The sequence below is a fragment of the Pogoniulus pusillus genome, chromosome 31 (genome assembly GCF_015220805.1).
Source record: "Pogoniulus pusillus isolate bPogPus1 chromosome 31, bPogPus1.pri, whole genome shotgun sequence".
NCBI classification, from domain to species: Eukaryota; Metazoa; Chordata; class Aves; order Piciformes; family Lybiidae; genus Pogoniulus; species Pogoniulus pusillus.
Genome location: NC_087294.1, coordinates 15,320,362 through 15,334,002, shown reverse-complemented (window position 1 = coordinate 15,334,002; position 13,641 = coordinate 15,320,362). Strand labels below are relative to the sequence as shown.

General features: G+C 50.8%; 1 protein-coding gene across 1 annotated transcript in view; it reads right to left on the bottom strand.

Annotated features, from left to right (window-relative positions):
* The window catches only part of SNAP91 (synaptosome associated protein 91), a 62,703-nt gene that overhangs the window by 28,777 nt on the left and 20,285 nt on the right, over positions 1-13,641 (bottom strand). The window contains exons 5-12 of the mRNA XM_064169412.1: positions 11,970-12,072; positions 10,820-10,913; positions 9,277-9,388; positions 8,573-8,679; positions 7,009-7,050; positions 4,199-4,269; positions 3,532-3,537; positions 1,803-1,830 (exon numbers count right to left, since the gene is read on the bottom strand). Coding sequence (XP_064025482.1) covers positions 1,803-1,830; positions 3,532-3,537; positions 4,199-4,269; positions 7,009-7,050; positions 8,573-8,679; positions 9,277-9,388; positions 10,820-10,913; positions 11,970-12,072 — 563 coding nt within the window. The remainder of the gene's footprint in view (positions 1-1,802; positions 1,831-3,531; positions 3,538-4,198; positions 4,270-7,008; positions 7,051-8,572; positions 8,680-9,276; positions 9,389-10,819; positions 10,914-11,969; positions 12,073-13,641) is intronic.

The window sequence follows — 13,641 nt, the reverse complement described above, 5'->3', positions numbered from 1 at the left end:
ATTCAGTACTGTTTGCCAGGCTGACCACTTCAGACAGAAACAGATGGCAAGTCTGAAGCTGCTCTCCTCAGAGTTCTGCTCCTGCCCCTCCATCATCACAACTCTAACAGGAGATGGGCATTAGTTTTTAAGACTTTACTGAGGTTTGAGACTAGAGTGGTCCAAATTCACAGAATCCCAGAAGTGTTCAGGTTGGGAAAAGCCTTTTGGGGTCATCAAGTCCAAGCCAGAACCCTACTCTGCACCTTAAACCATAGCCCCAAGCACCACACCCAAGTCACCTTTAAACACACCCAGGGTGGGTGATTCCACCACCTCCCTGGGCAGCTCATTCCAGTCCTGACCACTCTTGCCATGAAAAAACTCTTCCTAGTGTCCAGCCTAAACCTCCCCAGTGGCAGCTTGAGGCCATTCTCTCTTGTTCTATCACCAATTCCCTGTGAGCAGAGGTTAAATTCTTCATGTAAACGAAATAAAAGAGATTAGATTCTTCCTATGAGCCAGAGAAAGGGTCACTCAGAGATGTAAAACCACTGAGCCACCCTGCAGTTCTCACCAACTGCTACAGCACTGAACACCAAAGTCTGGCCTTTGCAAAAGGGCTTTTTGGAAAGGAAATTTCAGAGCTCCCACTAGAATCAGCCACCCAACTGAATTCCTCAGGCTGAGAAGTTTTCACTGAGGTTTCCCTGCACCATGCTCGTTGTCAGACACAGACCCATGGCACCTTGAGGGATACCAGAAGCTACTATCACCAACAGCCCAAAGCTCATTAAATGACACAATCACAGAATTAAGCAGGTTGGAAAAGACCTTCGAGATCACCAACTCCAACCCTTCACTTAACACCTTCTAATTAACTAACCCCTGGCACCAAGTGCCTCATGCAGCCTGCTCTTAAACACCTCCAGGGATGGCAACTCCACCACCTCCCTGGGCAGCCCATTCCAATGCCAATCACTCTCTCTGACAACAACTTCCTAACAACATCCAGCCTCAACCTGCCCTGGCACAGCCTGAGGCTGTGTCCCCTTCTTCTGTCCCTGGGTGCCTGGCAGCAGAGCCCAACCCCATCTGGCTACAGCCTCCCTGCAGGCAGCTGCAGACAGCAATGAGCTGTGCCCTGAGCCTCCTCTGCTGCAGGCTGCACACCCCCAGCTCCCTCAGCCTCTCCTCACAGTGCTGTGCTCCAGCCCTGGCACTCAAACCAAGATGCCTCCACTAGCAGCTCTTGCTGTAAGTCCAGGTGAGCAGCTTCACTAATAGAGGCCAAACCTGAAACTATGCAGAGCAGAGCAGCTTTCTCCCTGGCTTCTCCCATCAAATAGAGGCCAAACCTGAACCTAGGCATAGCAGAGAAGCTTTCTCCCTGGCTTCTCCCATCACATGGCATTAAAACTTTCTCCTACAAAGCTGCAGAGAGTCAAGGATTAGGAGGAGAAACAGCAGGAAGCAAGTTTCTCACTGCCATGAGCATTAAGGAGGAAGCAAAAGGAAGGTGAGGTTAAGATAGGTGTATCTTCTCTGCTTTCCCAAACATGCCCAGCCAGCCCTGGCAAAGCTGCTCAGCATCCTGCTCTGGTGCCAGCACTACAGCCCCTTCAGAGCAGTGAAGCACTCTCATGGGGCCAGTATTTGCAAGGCCATGGAAAGATGCAGTCTTGTCATTCAAGTAGGGCCTAGGTGGTGAAGTCTAAAAAAGCAGAGTGAAGAGTGGAAATTCAGCTCTTTATGCCCTTAAGATGTTCTGAAACACATCACCTGAAGATGAATTCATGAGCACAGCAACTGGCAGCATTTACCTTGCTCAGAGGAGAAGGAGCCCCAGATCTAGGGAAAAGAAAAGGAAGGGGATGTCAGATAAATACACTTATGGATACTCTATTTCTGGCCAGCGAAACTCCTGCAACACGACTCAGAACTACACATGGCAGCCTCTGGAAGACCTCTACAATGCCATGCCCTCTTCATTCCTCAAACCTCCCTGTGTCCCATTAGACAAGGGATGCTTTTGCTGCAAATCTGACATGAATCTCTTCAGCTAACGTCCATCACAGGATTATTCTGCCTTTGAAAGAAGCTCCACCAAATGCAGGAAAGGCAAAGAAGCATTGCAGGTGTCTTGCTTTGGGGCCTGCAGGAGCAAGTTGCTGGGGTGAGATGTCACCATACTGAAAAATCATGCAACTGCAGCTGAAAAACACAACTCTGGAAGCAGTTATCCACTGTAAGCCTTCTGAGGGTGGCTGAGCAAGTCTTCAAATATGCTGTTCTTTTAGAGGCAGGCAGAGGTAGAGTAATGACATTTACAAGTATGGAAACAGTTAGCTGGGAAGTCAGAGAATCACAGAATCAGGCAGGTTGGAAGAGAGCTCCAAGCTCAGCCAGCCCAACCTAGCACCCAGCCCTGCCCAACCAACCAGACCATGGCACTAAGTGCCCCAGCCAGGCTTGGCTTCAACACCTCCAGGCACAGCCACTCCACCACCTCCCTGGGCAGCCCATTCCAGTGCCAATCACTCTCTGCCAACAACTTCCTAACAACATCCAGCCTGAACCTGCCCTGGCACAGCTTGAGGCTGTGTCCCCTTCTTCTGTCTCTGGCAGCAGAGCCCAACCCCACCTGGCTACAGCCTCCCTTCAGGGAGCTGCAGGCAGCAATGAGCTCTGCCCTGAGCCTCCTCTGCTGCAGGCTGCACACCCCCAGCTCCCTCAGCCTCTCCTCACAGGGCTGTGCTCCAGGCCCCTCCCCAGCCTTGCTGCCCTCCTCTCGACACCTCCCAGCACCTCAACATCTCTCTGCAATGGAGGAGCCCAGAACTGGACACAGCACTCCAGGGGTGGCCTGAGCAGTGCTGAACACAGGGGCAGAAGAACCTCCCTTGTCCTGCTGCCCACACTGCTCCTGAGCCAGCCCAGGATGCCTGGGCTCTGCTGCCCACCTGGGCACTGCTGCCTCCTCTTCAGCTCCTCTCTCCCAGCACCCCCAGGTCCCTCTCTGCCAGGCTCTGCTGTTGTGGTTAAAGTGTAGAACCCTGCACTTAGCCTTGTTCCATCTCATCCAAGCTGAAAGCTTTCCCACATGCACTAAACCCATACCAGCTCTAACTGACAGGTCCTTAACCTCAGTTGCATCACTGCATTGGTTTAATTGCATTATTGTGAGGTATGAAGTACTGCACCATATTGTCAGAGCTGCTTTGATCTAAGAGGTTAAAAAGGAGGAGCTGAAGTTAAAACTGCAGCAGTATTGAACTGGCATCAGTCCTTGATCAGGTTACTCAAATTAGATAACCCCCAGGAGCTGCAGAACTGATCAGAAGAGCTGCAGCTATGACAGAAACCAGCAAAAAGAACTTAATGGCTCCATACAAAAGCAAGCAGCAGGTAAGGCACCATTTAAAGAAGATCTCTCTTTTTAAGTGTCCAAAGCACCTTAAAAGCAAACAAACACAAAAGCAACAGCCAAGCAAAAGCCAACAAAGCACAAAGCTGCCTGCATGCAAGGCATACATGAGCACAGGTACTTACCCTTCACTGAATGGCACAGAAAGCAGCAGTAAAAGAGAAAACACAGGCTTAGTGCAATGCTTCCCAGACTTACTCCTGACAAGTATCTAACAACAAGATGCAAAGCAATTAGAGAACAAATCAGTTTTGATGATAAAAGCCTTAGCAGCAGAGGGAAAAAAAAACCAGCTCCTTCTAAGGTTTGATTTTACTTCATTTTGGGAAGCCTCTAACTGTTCAGCAGGGTGTTGCCCCATATCAAGGTGACTTTGTGTGGGAAAGGCATAGCCTGGCCTTATCACAGCTTGTTTTCCAGCTAGGTGGCAAAAGGAGGTTTGGTGCTGCCAATACTAAACGCAGCAACAACTTCTGTTTGCATGCAGCTGCCTCTTCACTGCAGCCAGAGCTGCTTTTTATACCATCATACAAACACAGTACAGGTGAGGTACAGGTCCTCTTTCAACAGACTCTTCCCCTGCTCTTGTTTTTCCCCCTGGGCCATGTGGCCTGTTATCTGCTCTGCCAGGTGGGAGACATCCTGCAGCTCCTGGGACTCCAAGGCTGTTCACTCTGTACACACCTCACTATTTTTCCTTCTTGCACTCCCACAGAGGTTAGGACAGGCAAACCTAACCAGCAGCTAGCCTGGCTTATGCCTCAGCACATGGCACAACACATATATACCTACTTGTTGCCAGGTTTCTTTCCTTCCAGTGAATTTAGGTGTTGCTCGAGGGTCTCCATCAGACTGCTAGGAGCCTTGAATGCAAAGAGCAAGACATCTCTAAACCACACTGCATGCAGCTAACAACACCTTGAATCCCAGCCCCACCTTCCTCCAGGCCAACCACTGTGCATGCTCATGCTGCTGTTTTGCTGACAGCACTGTGAACATCCTGGATGTCCACGCTAGAAATAGGCAAAGACAGCTTTGGAAAGATCATAGCTGTGTCCTAACTGGCAAAGAGAAAAGAGTTACCTCCACTAGACAGCACCAGGATGTGCTGCTCAGCAGCTCTGAATCAGTGCCAAGCATTGACAGCAGCACAGGCACGCACAGGATTCATTTTAAGGAGCAGTAAGTCTAAGGTTATCCTTTCAGTCTTGTTTCAGTCAGACTCCTGCAGCCTCTTTCATGATCAGAGGGTTAGTTAATATTTGCAGTCTAAACAAACCAAAGGGAGAAGTGCTTGCTTGTTGTTTTGTTATTTCCAGTGTCCCTAAAGGCTGCTACCTGTGGTTCAGGACTCCCAACAGCACCAAAATGTATAGTTGCTTCCTCTCAGCTGGGAGCCAGGCACAGGCTCCTGAGCCCCAGATTCAAGATTCAGAAGGATTCCTATTTCAGACACCTGCACAAATGAGGTTTCTTTTCAAACATCCCTGATCTGCATCCAGTTCTGGAGCCCCTGGGACAAGAGGGCTGTGGAGATGCTGGAGAGTGTCCAGAGCAGGGCCAGGAGGATGCTCAGAGGCTGCAGCAGCTCTGCTGTGAGCACAGACTGAAAGAGTTGGGGCTGTGCAGGCTGGAGCAGAGGAGGCTCCCAGGTGACCTTCTTGTGGCCTTCCAGGATCTGAAGTGGGCTACAAAAAAGCTGGGGAGGGACTTGTTAGGCTGTCAGGGAGTGCCAGGAGTGGGGGGAATGGAGCAAAGCTGGAGGTGGGGAAAGTCAGCCTGGCCATAAGGAGGAAGTTGTTGAGCAGGAGAGTGGTGAGAGGCTGGAATGGGTTGCCCAGGGAGGTGGTTGAGGCCCCATGGCTGGAGGTGTTTCAGGCCAGGCTGGCTGAGGCTGTAGGCAGCCTGCTCTAGGGTAGGGTGTCCTTGGGCATGGCAGGGAGTTGGAACTGGTTGATCCTCAGGGTCCCTTTCAACCCTGACTGATTCTGTGATCTTAGCTTTTATTCTAAGCAACCCTTTTGGGGTCAGGCAATACCCCCAGGCATGCACTCACTGTTAACAGTGGCAGCCAGGAAAATTAGTCATACATGCAAATGACAGTGTGCTTTAGCTGCTCCAGGATTAAAACAGAGTTCGGGTAAGTAGCCTCCTAATAACATAAAGAAGCAAGGAGGAAACCCTGGAGAGGCAGAGCATAAAGTCAAGCAATTCATTAGCTTTACCAGCTCATCAATGGCACAGCCTTTAGATGGGAAGTCTCTTCCCCAGCCTTTCAAATCAACCACAACTCCTGACAGCAGTACCTAAGGTGCTTTTCACAGTGTCTTTCATTCCCAAGCCTGTCTGAAGGGCCTGGAAACAGACAGCTCACTGCTCCTGCGTGCAGGCATGCTGGAAACCAGCTGGGAGGCTAAATCAGCTGCTTCAGGGTGCTTTGCTCTGGCTAACACCGAGGCACAGCTAACTGTGCCTGTGGGGTCTGCACACCAGTTTTGGCATTAAAACTGAACACTGAGGTAAGCTGACACATGCAGGAATTTACAATGCTTTAACCCCCCCCAAAAAACCTCTCAGGTATGACCCAAGTACATAGGCAATGCAAAACCATCTGAACCATGGCTGCTTTTACAGCTCTTCACCTGCAGTTGATTTGTGCAGCAGGAAGGCATTGGTTAAACACAAGTGACTTAGGTATAAGACTTCTTCAAGGGAAAGAAAAAGATGAGCAAAAACTCTCTATGCTCAAAAAAAAGAATCATTCATAGCATGGCTTAGGTTGGAAGAGACCTTAGAGATCATTTACTCCAGGCTCCCTGCCATGGGCAGGGATGGCTCTCAGCTAGACTTGGCTGCTCAAGATCTCATCCAACTTGGCCTTGAATATCCTCAGGGAAGAGGCTGTGAGGCCACACCTCGAGTATTGTGTTGAGTTTTGGGCACCTCATTAGAAGAGAGACGTGGAGGTGCTGGAGCAACCGAGCCCCAAACAGCCTTTAGGAAAATCACAGAACCTCAGAGGTTGGGAGGTCCTTCCAGAGGAGGCTGTTTGGTTGGAAGGTCCCTCCAGAGATCAGCCAGTCCAGCCCCCCAACAAAGGCAGCATCACCCAGGGTAGTCCACACAGGAAGCAGCCAGGAGGATTTGAAAGTCTCCAGAGGAGACTCCACAGCCCCCCTGGGCAGCCTCTTCCAGTGCTCTGTCACCCTCACAGGGAAAAAAGTCCTCCTTATGTTTAAATGAAATTTCCTCTGCCTCAGCTTGCACCCAGTGCCCCTTGTGCTGGCACTGGCATCACCCAGCAGAGCTTGGCTCCAGCCTCCTGGCACCACTCACCCTTTACATATTTATACCCATTGCTGAGGTGTCCCCTCAGGCTCCTCCTCTCCCAGCAGCACAGACCCAGCTCCCCCAGGCTCTCCTCATAAGAGACTCACAGGTTGGGATTCATCATAAAAGACATTATTTTAGTGATGTCAGTCTTTAAAACCCAGCTTTGGGCAGCTGTTATGTACAAGCTGGAGCACATTCCTCAGGTGCTTCCCAATTAGAGTACTTGCAGCTAATATACAGAAGCAAAAGAGACTACAGGAGTAGCTTACCTGTGTGAGATCAGGGATATCACCTTTGTCAATCCCAACTTGCTGTGGACACAAAGGAGGTAAAAGGTAAGTGCATGGTTCCACTGCAGCAGGCACTGCTCTTGATTACAGCTGTGCTACACTCTGCAATCTGCAAGGCACTTCAGCTTCCAGAAGAGACTACAAAGTCAGCAAGAGCAGATGCCCATCTTTCCACCACCAGCCCATACTAAATACTCAGGGCCTTCTGGTCTGAGGTTGGTGCCTCAGAGGAGAGCAAGCACTAGTGAACAGCCAAACACACACAACCACAGCCAAGCACACACAAGCCCAACAGGTCTGGGTTGGGGTGTTCCATCCCCAGCATGCTGCTCCCACAAGAACCACCTTAAAATCTGTAATACAAAATCACAGAATGGGCTGGGCTGGAAGGGACCCCCAAAGCTCATCCAGTCCAACCCCTTCTGCACTCAGCAGGGACATAAGGGTGAGCAAGCCCTGGTTTCACCCAATATGGTCAGTTTTGGCAAAGTGCCATTCTGATTGGTGAGTCTCTGTGGCTAAAGGAGCCTTTGCACTCGGGCAAACGACAGAAATGGAGCTAAACTGCAAGCAGCTGTGCTGCTCTGCCTCGCTGCTCTGCGTGGACAGTGTGCTCTGCTCTGCCTCGTGCTTCACACCAGCTTAGCCCTGATGTCTTGGGCTTGAACTGCCTGGCAACTTGCTGTGTCTCAAGTTCCCCAGGAGAAGGCACTCAGTGCCTCACAGCACGGTGGGAAGCACCAGCAGCAGTGTGCCCTCTGCGCACCTGCAAGGCATCCTGCCTGCATCTCTGCAAAGCTCTGCGCTAAGAGCAGCTGGGGTCAGCTCAGAGATCCTCTGTCCCTGGTAGAGCCTGGGAAGATCTAAAAGCCTCTCAACAAAGACACCAGCAGAACTCCCTCCAAGTGTTTGGGTGCTGTCTGGAGCCTGTAGTCAGCCCTGGAAATCCAGAGATAATACTTAGTGAGTAAATGCTCATAAGCCTCTCTACAAGTGAATTCTGTTCTGCCTTAGCAGAAAGGAGCCTCTCAGGTCTCCCTCGAGGGTGAGCAGCAGGCTGGCTGCAAGAATCTGTTTCCTAAACAGTTTAATGTTTGTTATGTTGTTGGTAGTCATGACTTAGGTGTTCTAGGTTCCCTGTTTGTTTCCCTCTGTGCAAGACTTTCACGACTGTGCAAAGAACCTATGACTATTGAAATTATGGTGAGTTTGCTACAGACCAAAATGAACAAACTATATTCACTCTGGAATAGCTCCTGCCCATACTGTCACACCAAGACACACTGATGTGGTTCAAGTCCTGGCATCTGCTCCATGACCAGGAAAGCTGAGGCTGGCTGCAGGACAGAGACATGTGGAAGTCCCAAGCAGGACTTAGCTGCTTGAAGAGGATGTGGTTAGGCAGGTAGAGGATCTCCTGTAGTGCCTCACGTTTATACACAGTAAGCCAGAAGCTTAACAAGGGCAAGCAATGTTTATACCAGCACTTCAAATTTCACACAACACTCCAGGGGCAGGCTCCAGGGGAGTGGAAGTGACTCACCTCTGCAACCTTCAGAAACTCCGACACTCTGGTCATGCGAGTCAGAAACCGCTTGTAGATTTCCAGAGCATCTTTACATTGTCCCTTCTTCATTTCAAAGAACTTCTCTGGAGAGACAATTTGGCAAGTTGCAGTTCAGATATCTCACATCAGGTCTGCATTCATCAGCAACTCTACATTTCACATGGCAAGAACACTGCACTTCATTAGCACTTCTCTACTGGGATACTAATCATAGAATCATTGAATCAGGCAGGGCTGGAAGGGACCACAAGGAGCGGCCAGTTCCAGCCCCCTGCCATGCCCAGGGACACCTCACACTAGAGCAGCCTGGCCACAGCCTCAGCCAGCCTGGCCTTAAACACCTCCAGGGATCAGGCTTCCATCACCTCCCTGGGCAACCCCAACCAGGTTGGAAGAGAGCTCCAAGCTCAGCCAGCCCAACCTAGCACCCAGCCCTGCCCAATCAACCAGACCATGGCACTAAGTGCCCCAGCCAGGCTTGGCTTCAACACCTCCAGGCACAGCCACTCCACCACCTCCCTGGGCAGCCTTAATTTTTTCTCTCCCTTCAGAAGTAGAACAGTCATGAAAAATGCATTCAACTTTAATTACATTTTAATTAAAGACCCAAACTGCAGCAGATCTGAAGCCTGGTGTCCACTTGCCCCCTGTGTGTGAGATACAGACACTGGGTTACTTACCTAGTAAGTTAATAACCCCATCGTTGTAGCAGGCAAACAGCTTGATAAGATCTTTAAACAGAAGCATGAATGCAGCATTTATGACACCATTTGTCAGTTCATTTGGATGAACCTACAAAGAAAAGAGCAGTAATTTATGGCAGGTGTACTGAATGCAAGTTTCAGCTTGCACTGGGTCTGTGATGCTGCCAAGGACAGAATCAAGCACTAAGCACAAGCTTTGACACAGAGAAACCAACCCAAAGCTGCTTTTGATTCAGTTAGCAGATCCAGGGCTGGGTTTTTTTTACCACACCACAGCAGAGGAGTCTCCCCATTAACAGTATCTTAAGTCTTGGCTCCTTTACCTATCTCACGGAGGAAGGCAGAGATACTATTAACAAAGCTTCAAAGAAACTGGGCAGAAGATGTCAGCTCCCAGCACAGCTGCACAAGAATCTCAGTAATCTACTAAGCAATAGAGTTGGGTTAATGACACCAAGACCCTCCCAGCTCTCACCTTAACTTGGGCAGAAAGGGCTTTTGTGTCAGAACAGCTTTCTTTTACTCCAAAGGCTTTTCCCTTTCACACCCCCTATGCCATTTAAGCAAGAAAACCCCATTAGTGAGACATGGGTTTTAAAGCCTTTCCTCTGAGTTACAGTGGACCCTGCCCTTCCACACTGCAGTCTGTCCCTCTGCCCTACAAGAAGGGAAGTACTTCAAGATGCATTCCTTCGAAGACCTCTCACACTGTACCTCCCACAAAAACTGACTCCTGTTTTAATCCTGGAGGTAGATGAAGAATCACACCAACATCCAGAAGATGATCACCTTGTAACTGCATTGGGGACTGTGCTTTCTGTCAGTTGTCTAGATCAAAGTTTGTCCACTCCACACCACAGTTAAAAAACAAGGTGAAGATTCTGAGGAAACCAGAGAACCTACACCTGATCACAGCACCACAGAGTGCCAGGGGCTGGAAGGGACCTCCAAAGCTCATCCATCCAACCTCCCTGCCAGAGCAGCAGCACCCAGAGCAGATCACACAGGAACACATCCAGGCAGCTCTGGAATAGCTCCAGAGAGGGAGACTCCACAGCCCCCCTGGGCAGCCTCTGCCAGTGCTCTGTCACCCTCAAAGGGAAAAAGTCCTCCCCAGGTTCACATGGAACCTCCTGTGGCTCAAATTCCACCCAGTGCCCCTTGTGCTGGCACTGGCATCACCCAGCAGAGCCTGGCTCCAGCCTTCTGCCACTCACCTGCACATATTTACAGACATGAATTAGGTCACCCCTTAGTCTGCTCCTCTCCAAGCTCCAAGCCCAGCTCCCTCAGGCTAACCTCATAAGGAAGAAGTTCAACTTGCTCAATCACTTTTAAGGAACAGAAATGGGAAAGGGTCCTCCTCCTCCCTCACTCTACCTCAGGGGGATACTGAAAAGAGGATTTCCTTTTTTTTGCCCATGAAACATGAGGATCTGCAAAACATTACCCAAAAGGCAAAATGTATGAATTGCAAACCCAGTGCTAGGGTCAGTGTAGTGGCAGCTTCAATACATACATCAAATTCAAGTAGTGCATCAATTTGTTCCTGCAGTATTGGCATACTCTTCAGCAGCTTCTCGGGAGCCATGGTTCTCATTACACCATCAGCCCTGCAAAGGGATTGCAGAACATAAGCCATGGTGGTTCACACAGTCATAGCATCAACCAGGCTGGAAGAGGCCTCCAGGCTCAGCCAGCCCAACCCAGCACCCAGCCCTGATCAGTCAACCAGACCATGGCACTAAGTGCCCCAGCCAGGCTTGGCTTCAACACCTCCAGGCACAGCCACTCCACCACCTCTCTGGGCAGCCCATTCCAATGCCAATCACTCTCTCTGACAACAACTTCCTAACAACATCCAGCCTAGACCTGCCCTGCCACAGCTTGAGGCTGGGTCCCCTTCTTCTGTTGCTGGCTGCCTGACAGAAGAGCCCAACCCCACCTGGCTACAGCCTCCCTGCAGGCAGCTGCAGGCAGCAATGAGCTCTGCCCTGAGCCTCCTCTGCTGCAGGCTGCACACCCCCAGCTCCCTCAGCCTCTCCTCACAGGGCTCTGCTCCAGGCCCCTCCCCAGCCTTGCTGCCCTTCTCTGGGCATCTTACAGCACCTCAATATCTCTCTTGAATTGAGGGGCCCAGAACTGGACACAGGGCTCAAGGGGTGGCCTGAGCACTGCTGAGCACAGGGGCAGAAGAACCTCCCTTGTCCTGCTGCCCACACTGCTCCTGAGCCAGCCCAGGATGCCATTGGCTCTGCTGCCCACCTGGGCACACTGCTGCCTCATTCCTTCTCCAGTGCCTGACCTGCAATGAAACATTTCCTTCTCCAAACTCTAAATACAGATTCAACATCTAGCAGCAGCAGCTCCTAGCTCTGCAAGGCACCTTACTTCAGTCTCCAGTGTCTGCCATTACCCCCTACAGTGCTTCCTCCTCTCCTTGTGCAGTTTTTAAACCAATGACAACTCCTTAAGAGACCAAACCATGCTGCTGTTCCATAGAATGGGCTGGGTTGGAAGGGACCTTCAAAGTTCACACAGTCCAACCCCCACTCAGCAGGGACATCTCCCACTAGATCAGGCTGCCCACAGCCCTGGCCAGCCTCACTTTGAACAATGCCACAAACAAGACTGGCATGGGGCAGTTTACACATGCAAATTCCACTTACCCTTTCTTCACCCTTGCAAAGTCAAAAGCCATCTGTCTGTAGGAAAAGGCTTTCTCATTCAAGTACCTACTGTAGCGCCTTATGAAGGTGGACATGTCATAACCTGTAAGACACAGTGACACATTTCACCCTTCGTTGCCATGCTTCTTTGGAGGAACAGACCTGTTTTACTGAGCAGAAACACAAAGGCAACAGATCCTGAGCTTCTCTGAGCTCTGCTGCACTACACAACTCCAGGCACAGCTCAGCCCTCACAGGGCATCTTACAGCTCCTGAAGGAAAAGCAGCAGCGCTGCACAAAACCAATCTGCTGCTGGCCCCTGCTCCAACAGGTTCATCCAATGCTCCAGTGCCAGGGGTCCTGGGAACAACTCCAGTGCTGGGCTCCTCAGTTCAAAGAAGTTGGGAAGTTCTCCTTTCCCTCTACTCTGCCCTGCTGAGGCTCCACTTGGAATACTGCATCCAGCTCTGGGCTCCCCAGTTCACATGGGACAGGGATCTACTGGAGACACTCCAACAGAGGGCTACAAGGATGCTGCAGGGAGTGGAGCACTGCCTGAGGAGGAGAGGCTGAGAGCCCTGGGGCTGCTTAGGCTGCAGAGGAGAAGGCTGAGAGGGGATCTGAGCAATGTCTGTCAAGAGCTGAGGGCTGGGGGGCAGGAAGGGAGGCACAGGGACAGCCTCTGCTCACTTGTGCCCTGCCACAGGACAAGGGGCAAGGGATGGAAACTGCAGCACAGGAAGCTCCAGCTCAACATGAGCAAGAACTTCTTGTATGTAAGAGTCCCAGAGCCCTGGCACAGGCTGCCCAGAGAGGCTGTGGAGTCTTCTTCCCTGCAGACTCTCAAGCCTTGTTTGAATGGTTGGACTTGATGATCTCAGAGGTCTTTTCCAACCTGGTTAATTCTGTGATGTGTTCCTGTGTAACCTGGATTCTCTGCTCCTGCTCTGGCAGGGGTTGGACTGGCAGATCTCCAGAGGTCCCTTCCAGCCCTAACATCTGTGATCTGTGATCTTCCACATTTCTAAGTTTATCAGAACTTATGATAGCATTGAGAGAGATCAGTGATGTCTTTGAACTCTTACACCACAGACCTCCAAGGCACATATTGCTCCACAAGCAGCTTCAAACTTCAGTGACCCTGAGCCTGTAAGACTTCTGAACAGTCAATACTAGTCCATCCTTTAGGTGTTTCTTCCTCCAAGCTACAGAAATCTGTGCAGAAGGCAACTCATTCACCTCTTCAGTACAACTCCTGTTTTACTACCTTTCATAGAACCAAGCAGGTTGGAAGAGAGCTCCAATCTCAGCCAGCCCAACCTAGCACCCAGTCCTGACCAACCAACCACACCATGGCACTAAGTGCCCCAGCCAGCCTTGGCTTCAACACCTCCAGCCACGGCCACTCCAGCACCTCCCTGGGCAGCCCATTCCAATGCCAATCACTCTCTCTGCCTCTCCTCACAGGGCTGTGCTCCAGGCCCCTCCCCAGCCTTGCTGCCCTTCTCTCAACACCTTCCAGCACCTCAGCATCTCTCTTGACTTGAGAAGCCCAGAACTGGACACAAGAAGGTTGGCCCACTCCTGATTTCAACCAGCACTGGGAAGTTGTACACTTTCACCTTTTGAGGGATCAACCTCACAGAAACCTTGCCCTGACGTTGTGCAGCA